Genomic DNA, 17,850 nt, shown 5'->3' with positions numbered 1-17,850 from the left:
CACCTCTGTGTATGTGGGGACACCTCTGTGTGTGGGATAACACCTGTGTGGGGTCATACCTGAGTGTGTGGGGTCACACCCCAGTGGGATCACACCTGCGGGGTCCTTTCCCGGGGGACTGTGTGCAATGGCGGTCGTGTACAACCTGTGGGCACCCTGGGGGCCGTGCACACCTGCGGGGGTCTGTGCTCACGGGGGGTGTCCCCCTGCATCCGGAGGGTCCCCACACGTGTGTCCGTGCACACTCGGGGACGGCCCCGCACACCCCGGGATGGCCCCGCACACCCCTGGATGTCCCCATACCCCGGGATGTCCCCGTGTCCCCCCCACTCCCGGACCCTCCCCCCCCCCCCGGGGAAGCCCCTCGCCCGGCTCCGCCCCATCCAATCAGGCCCCGCCCACTCCGTGGCCGGCCCCGCCCTTCAGCTCTCGGCCAATGGGAGGCGCAGCCCCTCCCGCCCGCAGCCAATGGGAGGCACGGCCCCGCCCCCCGCGGCGGCCGGCGCTGGCGCAGGCGCGGTGCGCGCGGGGCCAAGATGGCGGCGGCGGCGGGCGGTGGGCGCGGGCGGGCGGCGGCGCCCTGAGGAGCCGAGCGCGGCCTCGCGGGGCTCCCGGGGCCGGCCCGGGCCGCCCCCGCCGCCATGGCCCGCCTGGCCGACTACTTCGTGCTCGTGGGATACGACCCCGGCAAGCGCGGTGAGCGGCGGAGGGACGCGGGGGGGCCGGGCCCGCGCGGGGCCGCCCCGGCCGGGGCTGCGGGGCCGGGGCCGTGCGGTGGGCGCGGGGCTGGGGCCGCGGGGTGAGCCCGGGCCGGGGGTGCGGGTTGGCGGGGCAGGGTGGTCCTGGACCCGGACGGGGCTGTGGGGCCATCCCGGGCGTGCGGGGTGAGCCGGGCCGGGGGTGCGGAGCCGTGGCGGGGCCGCGGGGCCGTGGCCGGTGCCGGGCCGGGCAGCACCGGGCCGTTCTCAGCCCGCCGTGAAGCCGCTCTGAGCGGCCCCCGGGAAGCTCCCGGCAGCCGGAGCCGCCCCTGCGCGGCTCGGCGCGTTCACGGTTTGGGTGTTTTCGGTCTGTCTCCCTCCCCCGCCGTGCGCGGGCTGTCACCGCTCCGGAAACATCGGCTGCGCCTGGGGGGGCACTGCTATCCTCGGCCTGCTCCCCCTGCGCATCTCAGCCCCGGCCATGGGACGGGCTGCTCCCAGTCCTGCTTCCAGTGGGCACCCACCGACCCTGCCCGGGATGGGGGGCTGTGCCCCCAGCCCCATTCCCTGCGAGGGGGGGCTGCACCCCCAGCCTCATTCTCCGGGCACCCACTGCCCCCTCGGGCAGGTCCTCGTGCCCTCCCTCAGACGCTCCTGACCCCCAGATCTGTGGGATGTCCCACAGTTTCCCTGTCCTCTCTCGCATCCTTGCTTGCTGTCAGGTGATGCTGTTGGTTGTGGTTGTGGGGTGTTCCTTGTTGTGGCTTTAGGGTCTCTTCCCATCGTGTTTCCTTCTGGTTCCTCCCCCCAGAGCTGTCGGGGTAAACGAGCTTTGGCAGCGTCACAGAGGAGGTGAAGTGCCCTAAAATCAGGAAATGAGGCCTTTGCTGCAGAACCCCCCTCTCGAGTGTCTCTTCCCACCTGGCACACTCCCAGGCTGGGGCTGGGCTTGTTCCATGCCTGTGCTCGCAGCTGGGGAAGGGGAATGCTCATTTTGCTGTGGGTTTGTCCATCAGGGGATGCTGATGGGGCTCAGATGCACAATCCCAGGGTGGATCCCAGCCCCATGCCGGGGTCCCTGGAGGAGGGCAGGAGGAGTGAGGTGTGTGTTGGGAATGCTGGAGAGCAGAGCTCTGGATCAGAGCTTGGTGTTCCCTCAGGGCTTTCTGCTGGTGTGCTGTCAATTTGGTGTTTTGCTGTTGTTGTTATTGCCGTTATTGCAGTCGTGTTCCCCCAGTGTCCCCTTGTCCTCGGGCACTGGGATGGGCAGGAGCTGCCATCCCATGGCTCACACCGTGCTGGGGTGGGAGATGCAGGGGGGATTCCAGGATTCCCATGGCAGGAGCTCATCCCATGGCTCACACCGTGCTGGGGTGGGAGATGCAGGGGGGATTCCAGGATTCCATCTGGGACCAGCTTCCACATCTCTCAGGAGCCATGCCGGGTGGCTGTACCCCCTTTGTCCTGCCTCCAGGTGCTTCCTCCTGCATCTTCTTCCTCATCTCCTCCCTGAGGATGCTGCAGCTGGGACCTGCACCCTCGAGCTGGTGCTGTCAGCTGGTTGGTGGCTGGTGGGGATCAGGGGCCTGGGGCTCCTTGCTGTGACTGCCAGAGCCTGAGTTTCCCAGGGAGCAGAAATGTCCCACGTGTGCCTGGGGTCATTTGGGATTTGTCTGGGGGACAGGGATGGTGCTGTGAGGTGATGTGCTTGGCTGCAGTGGGACAGCCAAAAGGAAGAACGGGTTTAGGTGGGATATTGGGAGGGAATTCCTGGCTGGGAGGGTGGCAGGCCCTGGCACAGCGTGTCCAGAGCAGCTGCGGCTTCCCCTGCATCCCTGGCAGTGCCCAAGGCCAGGCTGGGAGCAGCCTGGGACAGTGGGAGGTGTCCCTGCCATGGCAGGGGTGGATCAAGATGAACTTTCTGTTCCCTTCCCACTCAAATCACTCCATGATTCTGTGCCACTGGGAAGGGAAGAGCTCACACTTAACAAATTATGTTCCTTTGGTGTAAATATTCCCTTTATTTTGGGTTTGACTCACCTCTGCAGGGAGGGGATGGCTCCAGGATATTGTGGGGAGATGGATCCAGGTTCCCCTGGGAAGGGACAGGTCCCAGACACCAGTCCAACCCTCCTGGCTGCTGGGATGGCCCCGTCAGAAGTGGCCTGTGCAGGATGAGGCACCCAGGAGTTGTGGCCTCTCTGTGCCGGCCCAGGCAAACCCCTTGTCCTGCCAGGCTGGAGGTGTCCGAGCCGTGTCCCCAGGGCTGGACTGACACCGGTTCTGTGGTTTTTGGGATCAGGCTGGCAGCATTCCCAGCTCTGTTTTCCCACCCCCCTCCCTGCTTAGATAATGCTGGAGGAAGGGCAGCGGCGCTCATCTGCCGGTGACTAATTGCTGTACAGGTTGGGTTGCTCTGGCAGAGCCGTGGGCTGTGCCAGGCTGGGCTGTGCCAGGCTGGGCTGTGCCATCCCTGTAAGCCTCACCTGTAAACAAAGCTGGGCTGAGCTGCACCAGGGCTGGATGAGCCCCTCGGCACTGCCAGGGCGTGCAGTGCCTGTGGGGTTTGGGGTCGGGCAGGGAGGGGTTTGCAGTGGGGATGTGAAAGGGAAAGGTCTGGCGGGGTGCTGGGAGGTGAGGTGGCTCTGCAGCATCTCCAGAGAGACAATGCCAGGCTGGGCTGGGACCCCAGAGCCCCTCCAGTGCCACCCATGGCAGGGCCACCTCCCACTGTCCCAGCCCCAGTGTCCAGCCTGGCCTTGGACACTGCCAGGGATGCAGGGGCAGCCCCAGCTGCTCTGGCAATTCCAGCCCAGCCAGGAATTCCTCATTGCCAAGATCCCATCCCTGGCTGCCCTCTGGCACTGGGAGCCATTCCCTGGGTGCTGTCCCTGCAGGCCTTGGCCCCAGTCCCTCTGCAGCTCTCCTGGAGCCCCTTCAGGCCCTGCCAGGGGCTCTGAGCTCTCCCTGGATCCTTCCCTTCCCTCCCAGCCTGGCTCCATGAGATGCTGCCGTGGCTCAGTGCAGTTTGTGGGAACAAAGCCGAAAGCAGATCCATGCTGGAGCAGGCTGTGCTGGCTTCCCTGGGGTCACTGGGTGCTCCTGGGGTGTCCTGGAACAGCCTCATCCCCGTCACCTGGGGCTGTGCTGCAGGGCCTGGGACCATGTCCTGCTCCTCGGACAGGGGCACCAAAGGGCTCTGAACTCTCTCAAGGGCTCTGGCTCTGGCTGTGGAGCGGGGCCTTGAGCTGCTCTGGCTGCACAGGCTGTCCAGGACCAGGGCCGGCATCCAGACGCTTTTCCTGGTTTGTGGAGCCATGGGGGACGTGTCCAGGAATGCAGAGCATGGGCACATCACCTGCCTGGCACAGTGTCCCTGTGCCCCTCTGCTGTGCCAGGCACCCAGCCCGCTCCATGGGAGAGGGGCTCCAGGGAAAAGTGTGGGGTGAACGCTCCGGGCAGTGGGAACCACCAGGCAGTGGGAACCAGCTCCTTCCATGGCAGGGTCTGTTTTATTGTGTGCTGATTGCTCACATTATTCCCTGGAAATGGATGGGTTTTATTCTCCTGGCTCTTCCTTCAGCTTCCCAGAGCTGGGATTGTGCCGGGTTTTACCTGGGAATGAGAGCTGCCCAGAGCTGGGATTGTGCCTGGTTTTACCTGGGAATGACAGCTTCCCAGAGCTGGGATTGTGCTGGGTTTTACCTGGGAATGAGAGCTTCCCAGAGCTGGGATTGTTCTGGGTTTTACCTGGGAATGAGAGCTGCCCAGAGCTGGGATTGTGCTGGGTTTTACCTGGGAATGACAGCTTCCCAGAGCTGGGATTGTGCTGGGTTTTACCTGGGAATGACGGCTGCCCAGAGCTGGGATTGTGCCTGGTTTTGCCTCGGGATCTGAGGGGTTTTCTCTGTGCGTCCCCCATACCCTGAGAGTCCAGGACAGCTCAATTCCAAACCCTGTGGCTGAAGGAGTCTGGAAGTTTTGAGTAAGGGAACACTGGATGGGCATGACCTGGATGACTGGAGCCAAGACTCAGCTTGGGATTGATTTGGGATATTCCAGGGGATTTAAGCTGCCAGAGGGCAGGCATGGGTGGGATCTTGGCAATGAGGAATTCCTGGCTGGGCTGGGATTGCCAGAGCAGCTGGGGCTGCCCCTGCATCCCTGGCAGTGCCCCAGGCCAGGCTGGACACTGGGGCTGGAGCAGCCTGGGACAGTGGGAGGTGTCCCTGCCATGGCAGGGGTGGCACTGCAGGGGCTCTGGGGTCCCTGCCCATGGTGCCCATCCCGAGACTGATCCCTGTGCAGTCCCAGGAGGTGCCGGTGTCCCGTGGGTGCCGGTGTCCCGTGGGTGCCGGTGTCCCGTGGGTGCCGGTTTCCCGTGGGTTTCCCGTGGGTTTCCCGTGGGTGTCCCGTGGGTGTCCCGTGGGTGTCCTGTGGGTGTCCTGTGGGTGCCGGTGTCCCGTGGGTGTCCCGTGGGTGTCCCGTGGGTGTCCCGTGGGTGTCCCGTGGGTGTCCCGTGGGTGCCGGTGTCCCGTGTGTGCCGGTGTCCCGCAGGTGTCCCGCGGGTGTCCCGCGGGTGTCCCGCGGGTGTCCCGTGGGTGTCCCGTGGGTGTCCCGTGGGTGTCCCGTGGGTGCCGGTGTCCCGTGGGTGTCCCGTGGGTGTCCCGTGGGTGCCGGTGTCCCATGGGTGCTGGGCTGCCTGCGGAGGATGCTGTGGCTGCTGGGAAGTCCCGGTGGTTTCTCGTTTCCGTGCTCAGGGAGCAGCATCGCCCCGCGCTTGTGCCCTCCTCAGACACCGGCCTGGGGCTCGGCAGCTCCGTGGGTGGCTGGGGTGGCAGGAGGAAGCTGCTCTGTGCTCGGGGCTGCCTCTTTCCGTGAGGTGCTTGGGGCAGGCTTTGGGCTGCTCTTTGTGAGCAGTGAGGGCACAGACAGGACACATCCTGCCCTTCCCCAGGTGCTCCTGAGGCTGCTTCCTGGTGGGAGAAGCTGACTGGATCTGCAGGCCAGGGCAGGGCTCTCAGGGCTCATCCTGCTGCTGTCCCAGCTGTTTTGGGTTGGATGCCAGCTCTCCTGGTGGCACCCATCCGTGTCACCGTCGTCCGTGGCCGTGGCCCAGTGACTCAGGGTTTGACTCAGCTGAGTTCTGGGAGCGTCCAGCAAAATCCCAGCTGTGGAAAAGCCCCCGGGGCTGGCAGCAGTGCTGGAGCTGTTTGCTGGGTCAATATTTGCACAGGGAAAGAGAGGCTGGGAATGGCCCTGCCACGTGCAGAGCTGCTCCCACCCACGTGCCCGGCCTTGGGAAAGGTGGGGATGTGAGACAGAGCAAATCCAGAGGGACCCTGGAGCTGCTCCAGGGCTGGAGCCCCTCTGCTCTGGAGCCAGCCTGGGAGAGCTGGGGGTGCTCTCCTGGAGAAGGGAAGGATCCAGGGAGAGCTTCCAGCACATTCCAGGGGCTCCAGGAGAGCTGCAGAGGGACTGGGGCCAAGGCCTGCAGGGACAGCACCCAGGGAATGGCTCCCAGTGCCAGAGGGCAGCCAGGGATGGCATCTTGGCAATGAGGAATTCCTGGCTGGGCTGGAATTGCCAGAGCAGCTGGGGCTGCCCCTGCATCCCTGGCAGTGCCCCAGGCCAGGCTGGACACTGGGGCTGGAGCAGCCTGGACAGTGGGAGGTGGCCCTGCCAAAGCAGGGTGGCACTGGGTGATGTTTAATCCCTTCCCACCCAAACCAGTCTGGGATTCCCTGGTTCCATGTGCAACCACTGGCTGCCTCTGGAAGGGTCACCCCTCCCGCCGGCCCCCACAGCTTCCAGCTGCATCCAGGCCTGGGAACTGCAGCTCTTTGATCCCAGCTGCTCCATGAATCCTCCTCTCCTTCCCTTTGAACTCCTGCCCGGGAGGAGCAGCTCTGTGGGCTGCAGGTCCCACGTGGGAGTTGGAGGCCAAGCAGTGACAGTGACAGGGGCAGTGACAGGGGCAGAGCTGTGCCAGGGCTGGGCCTGAGCTGAGCCTGAGCTGAGCCTGAGCTGAGCCTGAGCTGAGCCTGAGCTGAGCCTGAGCTCCTCCAGCTCCACCGGGGTGTGTTTGTGGATGGGGAGAGATTCATTTTGGAATGAACATTCATCATGGAGTTGTTCAGGTTGGAAAACCCCTCAGAGCCCATCCTGTCCAATCATCTGTGGCACTGCCAAGGCCACCACTGACCCTGTCCCCAAGTGCCACATCCATAAGGATTTTAAATCCCTGCAGGGATGGGCACTCCAAAGCTCCCTGGGCAGTTCCAAGGCCTGAGCCCCTTTCCATGGGGAAATTCCTGCTGATTCCACCCTGAGCTGCCCTGGCCCAGCCTGAGGCCGTTCCCTCTGCTCCTGTCCCTGTTCCCTGGAGCACAGCCCGACCCCCCCGGCTGTGCCCTCCTGGCAGGGACTTGTGCAGAGCCACAAGGGCCCCCTGAGCCTCCTTTGCTCCAGGCTCAGCCCCTGCCCAGCTCCCTCAGCCCTCCTGGGGCTCCAGCCCCTTCCCAGCTCTGTTCCCTGCCCTGGACACCCCTGTCTGCCCTCCTTTTCCATGTTGTTGTTATCGGTGTGGGATGGATCAGGCTGGACCTCGAGCAGCCCCTGGGCAGGGAAATCAGAGCTGCAGCTCTGGGCTGGTCATTTCTCCCCCTTGGACACATTCCTGTGTCCAGCTGGGTTTCCTTGCCAGAATTCCCTGCTGCTCTCACCAGGGATGGTGTCTGGCATTCCTTGGAGAGTGGCAGTCCCTGTTTTGGGAAGGTGGCTGAAGGTGAGGTGAGCACACAGCCCTAACCCAGGTGTTGTACCCAGATCCTCACCCCATTTCTTGCTGGTATTTTGTGTGCTGCCAGTGAGGATTTAGCACTTTTCTCTCTGCTCTCTCTCACCCCAGCTCGTGTTTTCCCCGAATCTGAAGCCTTTCCTTGCAGCCAGTTCCCTTTTCCCGGTGCTGGGCTGGAGCAGCAGCTGCGGTTTAATGGGCGCTAAAAACACAAACAAACCCCATTGGAACGTGCCCTGGAGCTGCCCGGGCTGCAGGGGAGGAGTTAACCCCCGGAACGCCTTCGGTTTGGTTCCCTGCTTCCCCTGGGGGAGCAGGGACCATCCCGTGGGGCTGGCTGGGATCTGCAGGAGCTTTTCTGCCACCTCTCTCCGCCATGGCGGCGGTGACGCCTCCAGGGCTGCTCTGTTCCTCCTGTGGCTCCAGAGCTCCTGACCACTAAATGCTGCTCTTGTGGCAGAGGCGAGCTGGAGAGCCTGCTGGCCTCAGGGCAGGGAATTCCTGCTCCTGGGAACCGGCCCGGGGTGGCAGCTGCTGCCAGGGGAGGCCCAGAGGGTTTGGGGGCTGCAGGCACCCTCTGAGAGGGTCCTTGGTGACTGGTGGGACCCTCTGGTGTGATTTGGGGGCTGCTGGGATCCTCTGGGGAAGTTTGGGGGCTGCTGGGACCCTCTCAGAGGGTTTGGTGACTCTTGGGAACCTCTTGGAGGGTTTGGAGGCTGGTGGGACCCTGTGGGAGTCCTTGGTGATGGGTGGGACCCTCTGGGGGTTTGTTTGGGGACTGGTGGGATCCTGAGAAACGGTTTGGTGACTAGTGGGACCCTGTGGGGTGATTTGGGGGCTGGTGGGACCCTCTTGGAGTGTTTGGGGGCTGGTGGGACCCTCTTGGTGGGTTTAGGGGCTGATGGGACCCGTCTGGAGGAGTTTGGGGACTGGTGGGAGCCTGAGAAGGGGTTTGTGACTGGTGGGAGCCTGTGGAAGGATTTAGGGGCTGGTGGGAGCCTGTGGAAGGGGCTGGGGACTGGTTTAGGGGCAGGCTGTGGATGGGGGTCGGGGCAGGGGGGAGCAGCAGTGGGGCCCTGCCTGTCCCTCCCTCCCGCGGCAGTTCCAGAGGTTTTTGTGTTTGTGGAGTGGCTCCAGTGCCACGTGTCCCCTGGCAGGGAGCAGCCGCACGTCCCCAGCTCCTGCAGCCTCCTCGCCGGGATGCAGAGAGTCTCACACGTCACTTTGGTGTGCCTGAGCTGTGTGAGGGAGATGTGGCAGCACGAGGGGGATTTTGGGGAGGAGGAGCCGCCCGTGCTGTGTGTGCAGCTGAGGTGCAGCTGCAGGAAGTGCAGCAAAGCAGCTCCTCCACGAGCTCTGCAGCACCTTCCTGCCCAGCCTTCCTGGGCTGCTGATGGCCCAGATAAGGCCTCTTGTGTCTTGTCACTGCCACTGTCACTGTCACACCCTCCCCAGGGCAGGCTTGGGGCTCTGCTGGTCTGATCAGCTTCTGATCCCAGCCTGGATGCTCTGAGGGGCTTGGCCCTGCATCCATGGGAACAGTGACAGTGGCCTCCTGCACATTGTCCCTCCCAAACCTCCCAGTGCTCCTGTCCAGGGCAGGCAATGGAGCTGGGAAGGGGCTGGAGCCCCAGGAGGGCTGAGGGAGCTGGGCAGGGGCTGAGCCTGGAGCAAAGGAGGCTCAGGGGGCCCTTGTGGCTCTGCACAAGTCCCTGCCAGGAGGGCACAGCCGGGGGGATCGGGCTGTGCTCCAGGGAACAGGGACAGGAGCAGAGGGAACGGCCTCAGGCTGGGCCAGGGCAGCTCAGGGTGGATTTTGGGGCATTCCCTCCTGGAAAGGGCTGGGCAGCCCTGGCACAGGGATGGAGTCACCTGGGGACAGGGTCAGTGGTGGCCTTGGCGGTGCTGGGGAATGGTTGGACCCAATGCTGTTCCAACCCAAACAATTCCCTGATTTTGAGTCAGCTCTGCTCAGAAACTGCTGTAATGATGCTGTTTTATGTGGGGAAAGCCTCTACCCTGCTTTTAGGACCTTGCCCTGGTGTTTGGTGTTTTTGAGCTACCTGCAGTCACAGCCCTGCAGCAAATTCCCGTCAGGATGCCCAGCCAGGCGTTGGGAGATGCCAGCTGGGTGTTCATCCACACCTTCACCTGCCAGCTTTTGTGTCCCTCAGCGGGGAAAGCTGGGGAGGAGCTCTCTGAGGGCAGGGAAGGGGCTGGAACCACTGGGAATGAGCTCTGCAAGGGCAGGGATGGAGCTGGAACCGCTGGGAATGAGCTGTGCAGGGGCAGGGAAGGGGCTGGAAGTGTTGGGAATGAGCTGTGCAGGGGTAGGGATGGGGCTGGAAGTGTTGGGAATGAGCTGTGCAGGGGCAGGGATGGAGCTGGGAATGAGCTGTGCAGGGGCAGGGAAGGGGCTGGAAGTGTTGGGAATGAGCTGTGCAGGGGTAGGGATGGGGCTGGAAGTGTTGGGAATGAGCTGTGTAGGGGCAGGGATGGAGCTGGGAATGAGCTGTGCAGGGGCAGGGAAGGGGCTGGAAGTGTTGGGAATGAGCTGTGCAAGGGCAGGGAAGGGGCTGGAAGTGCTGGGAATGAGCTGTGCAGGGGCAGGGAAGGGGCTGGGAATGAGCTGTGCAGGGGCAGGGAAGGGCTGGAACCATTGGGAATGAGCTGTGCAGGGGCAGGGAAGGGGCTGGGAATGAGCTGTGCAGGGGCAGGGAAGGGGCTGGAGCCATTGGGAATGAGCTGTGCAGGGGCAGGGAAGGGGCTGAGACCATGGGGAATGAGCTGTGCAGGGGCAGGGAAGGGCTGGGACCATGGGGAATGAGCTGTGCAGGGCCTGGGAAGGGGCTGGAACCATTGGGAATGAGCTGTGCAGGGGCAGGGAAGGGCTGGGACCATTGGGAATGAGCTGTGCAGGGGCAGGGAGGGGCTGGAACCGTTGGGAATGAGCTGTGCAGGGGCGGGGAAGGGCTGGGACCAAGGCAGGTACTGCTGCTCTGTCCCTTGCGGGGCTGTGGGCACCCAGGGCCGGGCCGCAGCTGTGGGGACACGGCCCCGCTGTCCCTCGGACACAGTGGCTCTGTCAGGGCCCAGCTGAGGGCTGACAATGGCTGCCTTCAGCCTTGCCACGGGCTGGGGCTGGGCTGAGCAGAGCTGGGGCTCTGGTGCCTTCAGGGGATGAGGCCAGGGAGGGCAGCTGGGCTCCCTGCACGGGCAGGGGATTGGAAAGGACAGGGATAAGCTCCTGGAGGGGATCAAGGTGAGCTCAGCAGGAAGGAGGTCAGACAGTGCTGGGTCCTCACGGGAGCAGGGGGAGCTGATTCCTGCAGGAGCGGGCTCTCAGCTCTGCCTGGGGATGTGCCAGGGGTTCCCAGCACTGGGAATTCCTGCAGACGTGTGGAAAGCCCAGCAAGGTGGATTCCTACAGCTCTCTGACAGGAGGGTGGGTCCGGGTGGGGTCAGGCTCTGGAAACAGGGGCAGGAGGAAAGGGAACAGCCTCATGCTGGGCCAGGGGAGGGGCAGGGTGGATATCAGGAGGGATTTCCCCATGGAAAAGCTGGTCCAGCCCTGGCCCAGCCCTGGCAGTGCCTCAGCACCCTCACAGCCAAGAATTTCTTGCTGATATCCCATCTAATTCCATCTGGCAGCAGAGGCCATCCCCCTTGTCCCAAGTGCCTCTCCAGTGACATGCCAGCAGGGCAGGGGGCACAGGGGCACTGCAGGCAGCCCGGGGTGTCCCAGAGCCTCTCCTGCCCCGGCTCCTCCCTGCAGAGTGGGGCTCTCCTGGGGCATTTCTCCGTCCATTTAACTTCTCCTTCCTCCCTCTCCGAGTTCCTCTCGGCTCTCCTGGCTCAGGTCTGTGTTTTCACCTCACGTTTTCTTTCCCCTCTGCTTGGATGGGTTTGGGCTGTATTTGGAGGCTGCTTTGCTCCTGTCACACACGATCTGCATCCACATTCTTCCCACTTTCCCTGGAATCCCTGTTTTCCCTTTTTCCTCCCAAGTCCTGGCAGTGCAGTCACTTTACCATCATTAACACAGAGGGAGGAGATGTGGATTTTCTTCTGGATTCTCCCTCTGACCCAAGGTTTTCTTGGCAACTCTTGTTTAATATGAGGACCCTTCACAAGTGTTGGATTTCTTGGGAATTCCATCGAGGGTGTTGGGATTTTGTACTTATGTTTAATGCTGGTGCAGAACTCGAGGTTTGCCGTGTTTGGGATCCAGGTCTGGTTTCAAGGAGCAGCTCCAAGAGCTGCTGGAGCCCCTTCCTTCATCCCCATCCCTGGCAGTGCCCCAGGCCAGGCTGGACACTGGGGCTGGAGCAGTCTGGGACAGTGGGAGGTGTCCCTGCCATGGCAGGGCTGGCACTGCAGGGGCTCTGGGGTCCCTTCCCACCCAACCCATCCCAGGATCCCCTGATTGCAATCCTGGCCTTTTCAGGGAAGTTTTTTTCCCAAGAAAAAGCGGCTCCTTTTTCCCAAAGGCCCTTGTGAGCATCCCTGGGCGTGTGCCAGCCGTTCCTCCTGGCCCGAGGGATGCAGGTGGCAGCAGGCCAGGCAGGAGGAATGTGATCTGTCATCCCGGCACGTGGGCATGAATCGGCAGCCCCAGAGATCCAGCGCTCCGGCCCGGAGCCTGCCGGGTGGAGTCATGAGACAGGCACAGGGCTGGGATCCTCTGAGTCATCCTGGGAGAAATCTGTTCCCGGCTCCAGAGCCCGTAGGAAGCGGAGGGAGCAGCTGGGAGCCGTGGAGCCCATCCCAGGGAGGCTGCTGGGGTGTGCGGGGAGGAGCAGGGCTGGGGGCAGCTCCCCCAGCCGCGATTTGCTGCCTTTCACCATAAAAGGGGAAATTCTCCTTTCACACCTCGTGCCGAGTGTGTGTGAGTCTGCAGGGAGTGGGAGAAGGGAACATCCGAGGAGGGAAGGCTGGAGAGGGTGTGGCCATGAGGGAAAGGAGGTGGAGATCTCGTGTCCATGGGGACATAGGATGGGGCTGCAGGGATGTGGGGCTGGAGTTGGGATGAGGCTGCAGGGATGTGGGGACAGAGGTGGGATGTGGGGCTGGAGATGGGATGGGGCTGCAGGGATGTGGGGCTGGAGATGGGATGTGGGGCTGGAGATGGGATGTGGGGCTGGAGATGGGATGGGGCTGCAGGGATGTGGGGCTGGAGATGGGATGGGGCTGCAGGGATGTGGGGCTGGAGATGGGATGTGGGGCTGGAGTTGGGATGGGGCTGCAGGGATGTGGGGCTGGAGATGGGATGTGGGGCTGGAGATGGGATGGGGCTGCAGGGATGTGGGGCTGGAGTTGGGATGGGGCTGCAGGGATGTGGCTCTGGAGATGGGATGAGGCTGGAGATGGGATGTGGGGCTGGAGATGGGATGGGGCTGCAGGGATGTGGGGCTGATGTCCTGACGAAGGAGGCAGTTCCAGTTTGAGAGGTGAAGTTCCAATCTGTGTCCCAGTGGAAGCACTGGATGCAGCTCCAGGAGGATCCATAGCATTGTGGAGTTACAAAAACAAACAAAAAACTGCCAGACTAAAGAGCCTCCCTGCCCCAAACCAGTCCCAGTTCCTCCTGGTGTTGTCAGCCCATGGAATTGTTCAGGATTTGACCCCAAGTTCCTGGGAATGCTGCAGGGCACAGCAGCTGGCAGCCCACCTGGCATGGTGGGGAACCCCAAATGGGGGGGAAGGGAAGGATGGATGGGGGCCAGGACAGAATTCCCAGTGGGAAGGGAGGGAAGGGATCGTGTCCTGCCCTGCAGGCAGGGGGTGAGGAGGGACCTGTGCTCCTTGGGGACTTGCTGAGATGTCCTGGGAGCAGTGCCAGCCTGGGACCTGTCCCATCCAGGGCAAGGCTGCTGTGGGATTTGCAGCTCTTGGTCCAGATGGAGACTGCCAGGCTCCAAGTAAATCCCGGGATTTACCGGGGTTTCCTGCCTGAGACGGGGCGGGAGCGGTGCTGGGATGGGCACGGGGGGGAGTGAACGTGGATGGGGTGAGCCAGGGACCCCTGGGAGGGGACAGGACCCTGCTGTGGCCACAGGACGGGGACATGGATTCATGGAATGGGTTGGGTGGGAAGGGACCCCAAATCCCCTGCAGTGCCAGCCCTGCCATGGCAGGGACACCTCCCACTGTCCCAGGCTGCTCCAGCCTGGCCTTGGGCACTGCCAGGGATGCAGGGGCAGCCCCAGCTGCTCTGGGCACCCTGTGCCAGGGCCTGCCCACCCTCCTGGGATGCTGGAGATCCAAAAAAAGGGAGGAGGAGACCTCAGGGTGTGCTGAGGGCTGGGTGACATTGTTCAGGCATGGGGGGAGCTCACCTGGCTGCAGCTGCTCCACCTCCCCCCACGTGAAGCTCTTGTGCTTCTCTGTTCCCTTGGGTGTTTTTAATGGAATCATGGAATTGTTTGGGGTGGAAAATCCCTCGGGGCTCATCCAGTCCAACTGTTCCCCAGCACTGCCAAGGCCACCACTGACCCTGTCCCCAAGTGCCACATCCACATGGCTCTGAAATCCCTGCAGGGATGGGCGCTCCAAAGCTCCCTGGGCAGCCCCTGCCAAGGCCTGAGCCCCTTTCCATGGGGAAATTCCTGCTGATTCCCCCCTGAGGCTGCCCTGGCCCAGCCTGAGGCCGTTCCCTCTGCTCCTGTCCCTGTTCCCTGGAGCACAGCCCGACCCCCCCGGCTGTGCCCTCCTGGCAGGGACTTGTGCAGAGCCACAAGGGCCCCCTGAGCCTCCTTTGCTCCAGGCTCAGCCCCTGCCCAGCTCCCTCAGCCCTCTTGGGGCTCCAGCCCCTGCCCAGCTCCCTCAGCCCCTCCTGGGGCTCCAGAACCTTCCCAGCTCCATTCCCTGGCAATGTCCAGGGGGTTCTGCTGCCTCTGTTGCCCCGGGCTCGGGAAGGACCCAGGCCCTTGAAGGTGCCAAATTCTGTTTAGGGATCATTCCTGCAGCACCAGGTGCCAGTGCTGGGAGCAGAGCTGAGGCTTTGGCACACAGGAATTCCCAGGATAACCCAGGGTAAGTTCTCCTGAGCCATTCCAAGCTTGTCTGGGGGACTGTGGCACCAGCCAGGCTGGGAGAGCTGGGGGTGCTCATCTGGAGAGGAGAAGGATCCAGGGAGAGCTTCCAGCACATTCCAGGGCCTGAAGGGGCTCCAGGAGAGCTGCAGAGGGGCTGGGGACAAGGGCTGCAGGGACAGCACCCAGGGAATAGCTTCCCTCTTGCAGCCATCCCATTGTCTGTCCCTGAAGTCATTTCAATGGGATTATTGCACATTATTTTCCTTGGCTCTGCTGCCTCATCCCAGCCCATGAGGGCTTTGGGGTTCATGGAATTTTCCAAGCACTGGGGTGGCTGGAAGGGAGTGACAGAAAAAGGGGGACAAGGTGGGAATGTCACAGTGCACCACCCCAAAAGCAAAATCCCATCTCCTGGCCCTGGCTTTGGGCAAAAGGAGGATGAAGAAGGGGCTCTGGAGGAGCAGGGAGAGTTGGGAGCTGCTCACAGCTCTTGGATCTTTTCCCAGAAATGTTTGGTGGAAAATGTGGACTCTTCTCCCTGGGTCTGGAGCGAGAGACAGGGAGGTGCTGGGCTCATCCCAGCTCCTGCTCCAGTCTGGGATGGGTGGAAGGAGGCAGTGGGGAGGTGCTGGGCTCATCCCAGCTCCTGCTCCAGTCTGGGATATTGGGAAGGAGGCAATGGGAATGTGCTGGGCTCATCCCAGCTCCTGCTCCAGTCTGGGATGTTGGGAAGGAGGGAATGGGAATGTGGTGGGCTCATCCCAGCTCCTGTTTCAGTCTGGGATGGGTGGGAAGGAGGCAGTGGGGAGGTGCTGGGCTCATCCCAGCTCCTGCTCCAGTGTGGGATGTTGGGAAGGAGGCAGTGGGGAGGTGCTGGGCTCATCCAGTGCGGTGCCAGTGCTCCTTGTCTCATTCTGGACAGATCTGGGGCATTTTTCCCACTTCCCAGTTGATGCAGTTATTGCCATCAGGAGCCTCCGTGTCCTCCCTCGCTCTGGTGTCCACCCAGAAGCCCTGGGCAGGGGCTGTGCCTGTGTCCCAAGCCCCATCACCCCCCTGGAATGCCCTTGGCCCCGCTGTTTTCCCGGAGCCTTTGGGGTCAGCGCTGGTTCCCGTTCCCATGCGCTCGCACCGGGATCGCCCCGTGCCTGCAGCGCTCCCAGCAGGCCTGGGATGTGTCTGTGGGATTTGTCCCAGCCCCGTGTGCCCACGCAGGGATCATCCCCAGGGCTCTGGGATCATCCCCAGGGCTCTGGCATCATTGCTGCCTCTGGGAATGTCGCTCCTGCTCTGGGACGGGGCGCGGGGGGGTCCCTCCCGTCCTGCCTCCCCCGAGCTCTGTGCATCCAAACCAGCCTTACTCCTTAATCCATGTCCAAGTTTGGAATGCTTGCAGCGTGTTTGCCCCGTTTCCTGGCTGTTAGCCCGTGGTTTTGGGGCTTTTAGGTGTTTTTTTGCTGGGACTGGTGTGTCTGGAACCAGCTGTGCTGCTGAAATCCCCGGGGGGATGGGGTCAGCACGGACATCACTCAATATTCCTGAAAATCCAGGCAGGACAGGAAGCTGACGTTGGAGAAAATGTTTGAATTTTTGGTGTTTCTGTCAAATTTATTGTTAATTCCCATTGTTTTTGTGTTTTTCAATAGTTTGTTGCTCATTTTTCCCTGACCTTTGCCCCATGTCTGACTTGGTTTTACCCGTATGTCGTCTTGGTGGTTTGGGGTTGTTTATTTTATTGTTGAACTCTTTTAATGGTTGTTTTTTTGTCCAGCTTGGTAAATCCCAAGATGGTTTGGCTGAACGGGGGGTCAGTCACTTGTTGAGGGTTTGGAAAAACCTAAACCTACACCAGAGATGGGATTTATTTGGGTCAAATTCCAAGTGCTTTTTCTGGGAAATCAGGGTTTTGCTGTGGGGGAAGTGAAGCAGTTTAGGGCAGAGGGGTGGCCGTGCCCGAGCACCTGGGACAGTGGGAGGTGTCCCTGCCATGGCAGGGCTGGTACTGCAGGGGCTCTGGGGTCCTTTCCCACCCAGCCATTCCAGAATTCCACAATTCTCAGTTTTTCTGGCAGAGCAGCAGCAGAGATGAGTGTTTGCTCTCTCAGGTCTGAGCTGTCATTCCAAGGCTGGAAGCTCCATGTGTGGAATGTGCCAGGCACATCCATGAGGAGCACTCCTGCTCCAGCTGGATTCTCCTCTGCTCCCCAGGACAGGGAATTCATCTTCCTTACTCCACTGAGGCTTTTCTGTCTTCTTCAAAGTCAAAGTGATTCAAGGATTTCAGTTGAGTTTTTTAAGGAAACAGGAGATTTTAGGCTGGTGGAGGTGGAGGAGCTCCTTGAGTCTCCTGGGAGCACGTGGAGTGTTCCAGCCGTGTCCTCTGCTGCCCGGGATCCCCTCCAGGGCGGCTCCCAGGTGTGTGAGGGCCCAGCCCCTGCCCGGCTCTGTTGGCTTTGGGTGGAGGAGCAGAGCTGTGTTTCCTTCTGGGAAGGATCCCACGGGGCTGTGATTCCCAGCCCTTCCCTCAAACAGAGCCTCTGCCCCTGGCCCAGCTCTGGGTGTGCCTCAGGGTCAGGGAATCCTGGAATGGGTTGTGTGGGCAGGGACCCCAGAGCCCCTGCAGTGCCAGCCCTGCCATGGCAGGGCCACCTCCCAGTGTCCCAGGCTGCTCCAGCCCCAGTGTCCAGCCTGGCCTGGGGCACTGCCAGGGATGCAGGGGCAGCCCCAGCTGCTCTGGCAATCCCAGCCCAGCCAGGAATTCCTCATTGCCAAGATCCCATCCCTGGCTGCCCTCTGGCACTGGGAGCCATTCCCTGGGTGCTGTCCCTGCAGGCCTTGTCCCCAGTCCCTCTGCACCTGGCAAATGAATTCTCCAAGAACTTCCACTAAAATGGGGAATTTTGAGTCATGTTTTGTATTGATTTCTTCCCAATATCCCATGTACATCTCCCCTGTTCAGACCCCTGGGATAAGCTGGGAAGGGCCCCATGTCCTGCTGGTCTCCAGGAGTCAGGGTCAGGCTGGGAGCAGCTCCAGGGACAGGTCTGCAGGTGCATCCTGGAACTTCCTGAGCTGGAAGGGAGCACAGGGATCACAGCTCCAGCTCCTGGCGCTGCACAGACACCCCAGCAATCCCAGGGAGGGGATTGCATCCCTGGGAGGGGAGCTCTGGCAGCCCTGGGGCAGTGCCCAGCACCCTCTGGGGCAGAACCACTCGGCTCTGTGACCTTGGGACTCATCCCAGCCTGTTCCAGCCTTCCCAGATAGTCCATGTGGGGGGATGAGGTGGGTTTGGGGGAGCTGGGTGTTGGTGGGG

At 62.2% G+C, this 17,850-nt stretch overlaps 1 protein-coding gene across 6 annotated transcripts in view; it reads left to right on the top strand.

Annotated features, from left to right (window-relative positions):
* Nucleotides 1-507: 507 nt before the first annotated feature.
* Nucleotides 508-17,850, top strand: part of SBF1 (SET binding factor 1) — a 62,813-nt gene continuing 45,470 nt past the window's right edge. For all 6 annotated transcript variants that reach the window (XM_071418425.1, XM_071418426.1, XM_071418421.1 and 3 more), the window contains exon 1: nt 508-696. In XM_071418425.1, coding sequence (XP_071274526.1) covers nt 642-696 — 55 coding nt within the window. In that variant the 5' untranslated portion in view covers nt 508-641. The remainder of the gene's footprint in view (nt 697-17,850) is intronic.

Source organism: Agelaius tricolor, unplaced genomic scaffold, assembly GCF_023055355.1.
Source record: "Agelaius tricolor isolate 1412-34295 unplaced genomic scaffold, bAgeTri1.0.p SCAF_86, whole genome shotgun sequence".
Taxonomy (NCBI): domain Eukaryota; kingdom Metazoa; phylum Chordata; class Aves; order Passeriformes; family Icteridae; genus Agelaius; species Agelaius tricolor.
This window is presented reverse-complemented; position numbering and strand designations above follow the sequence as displayed.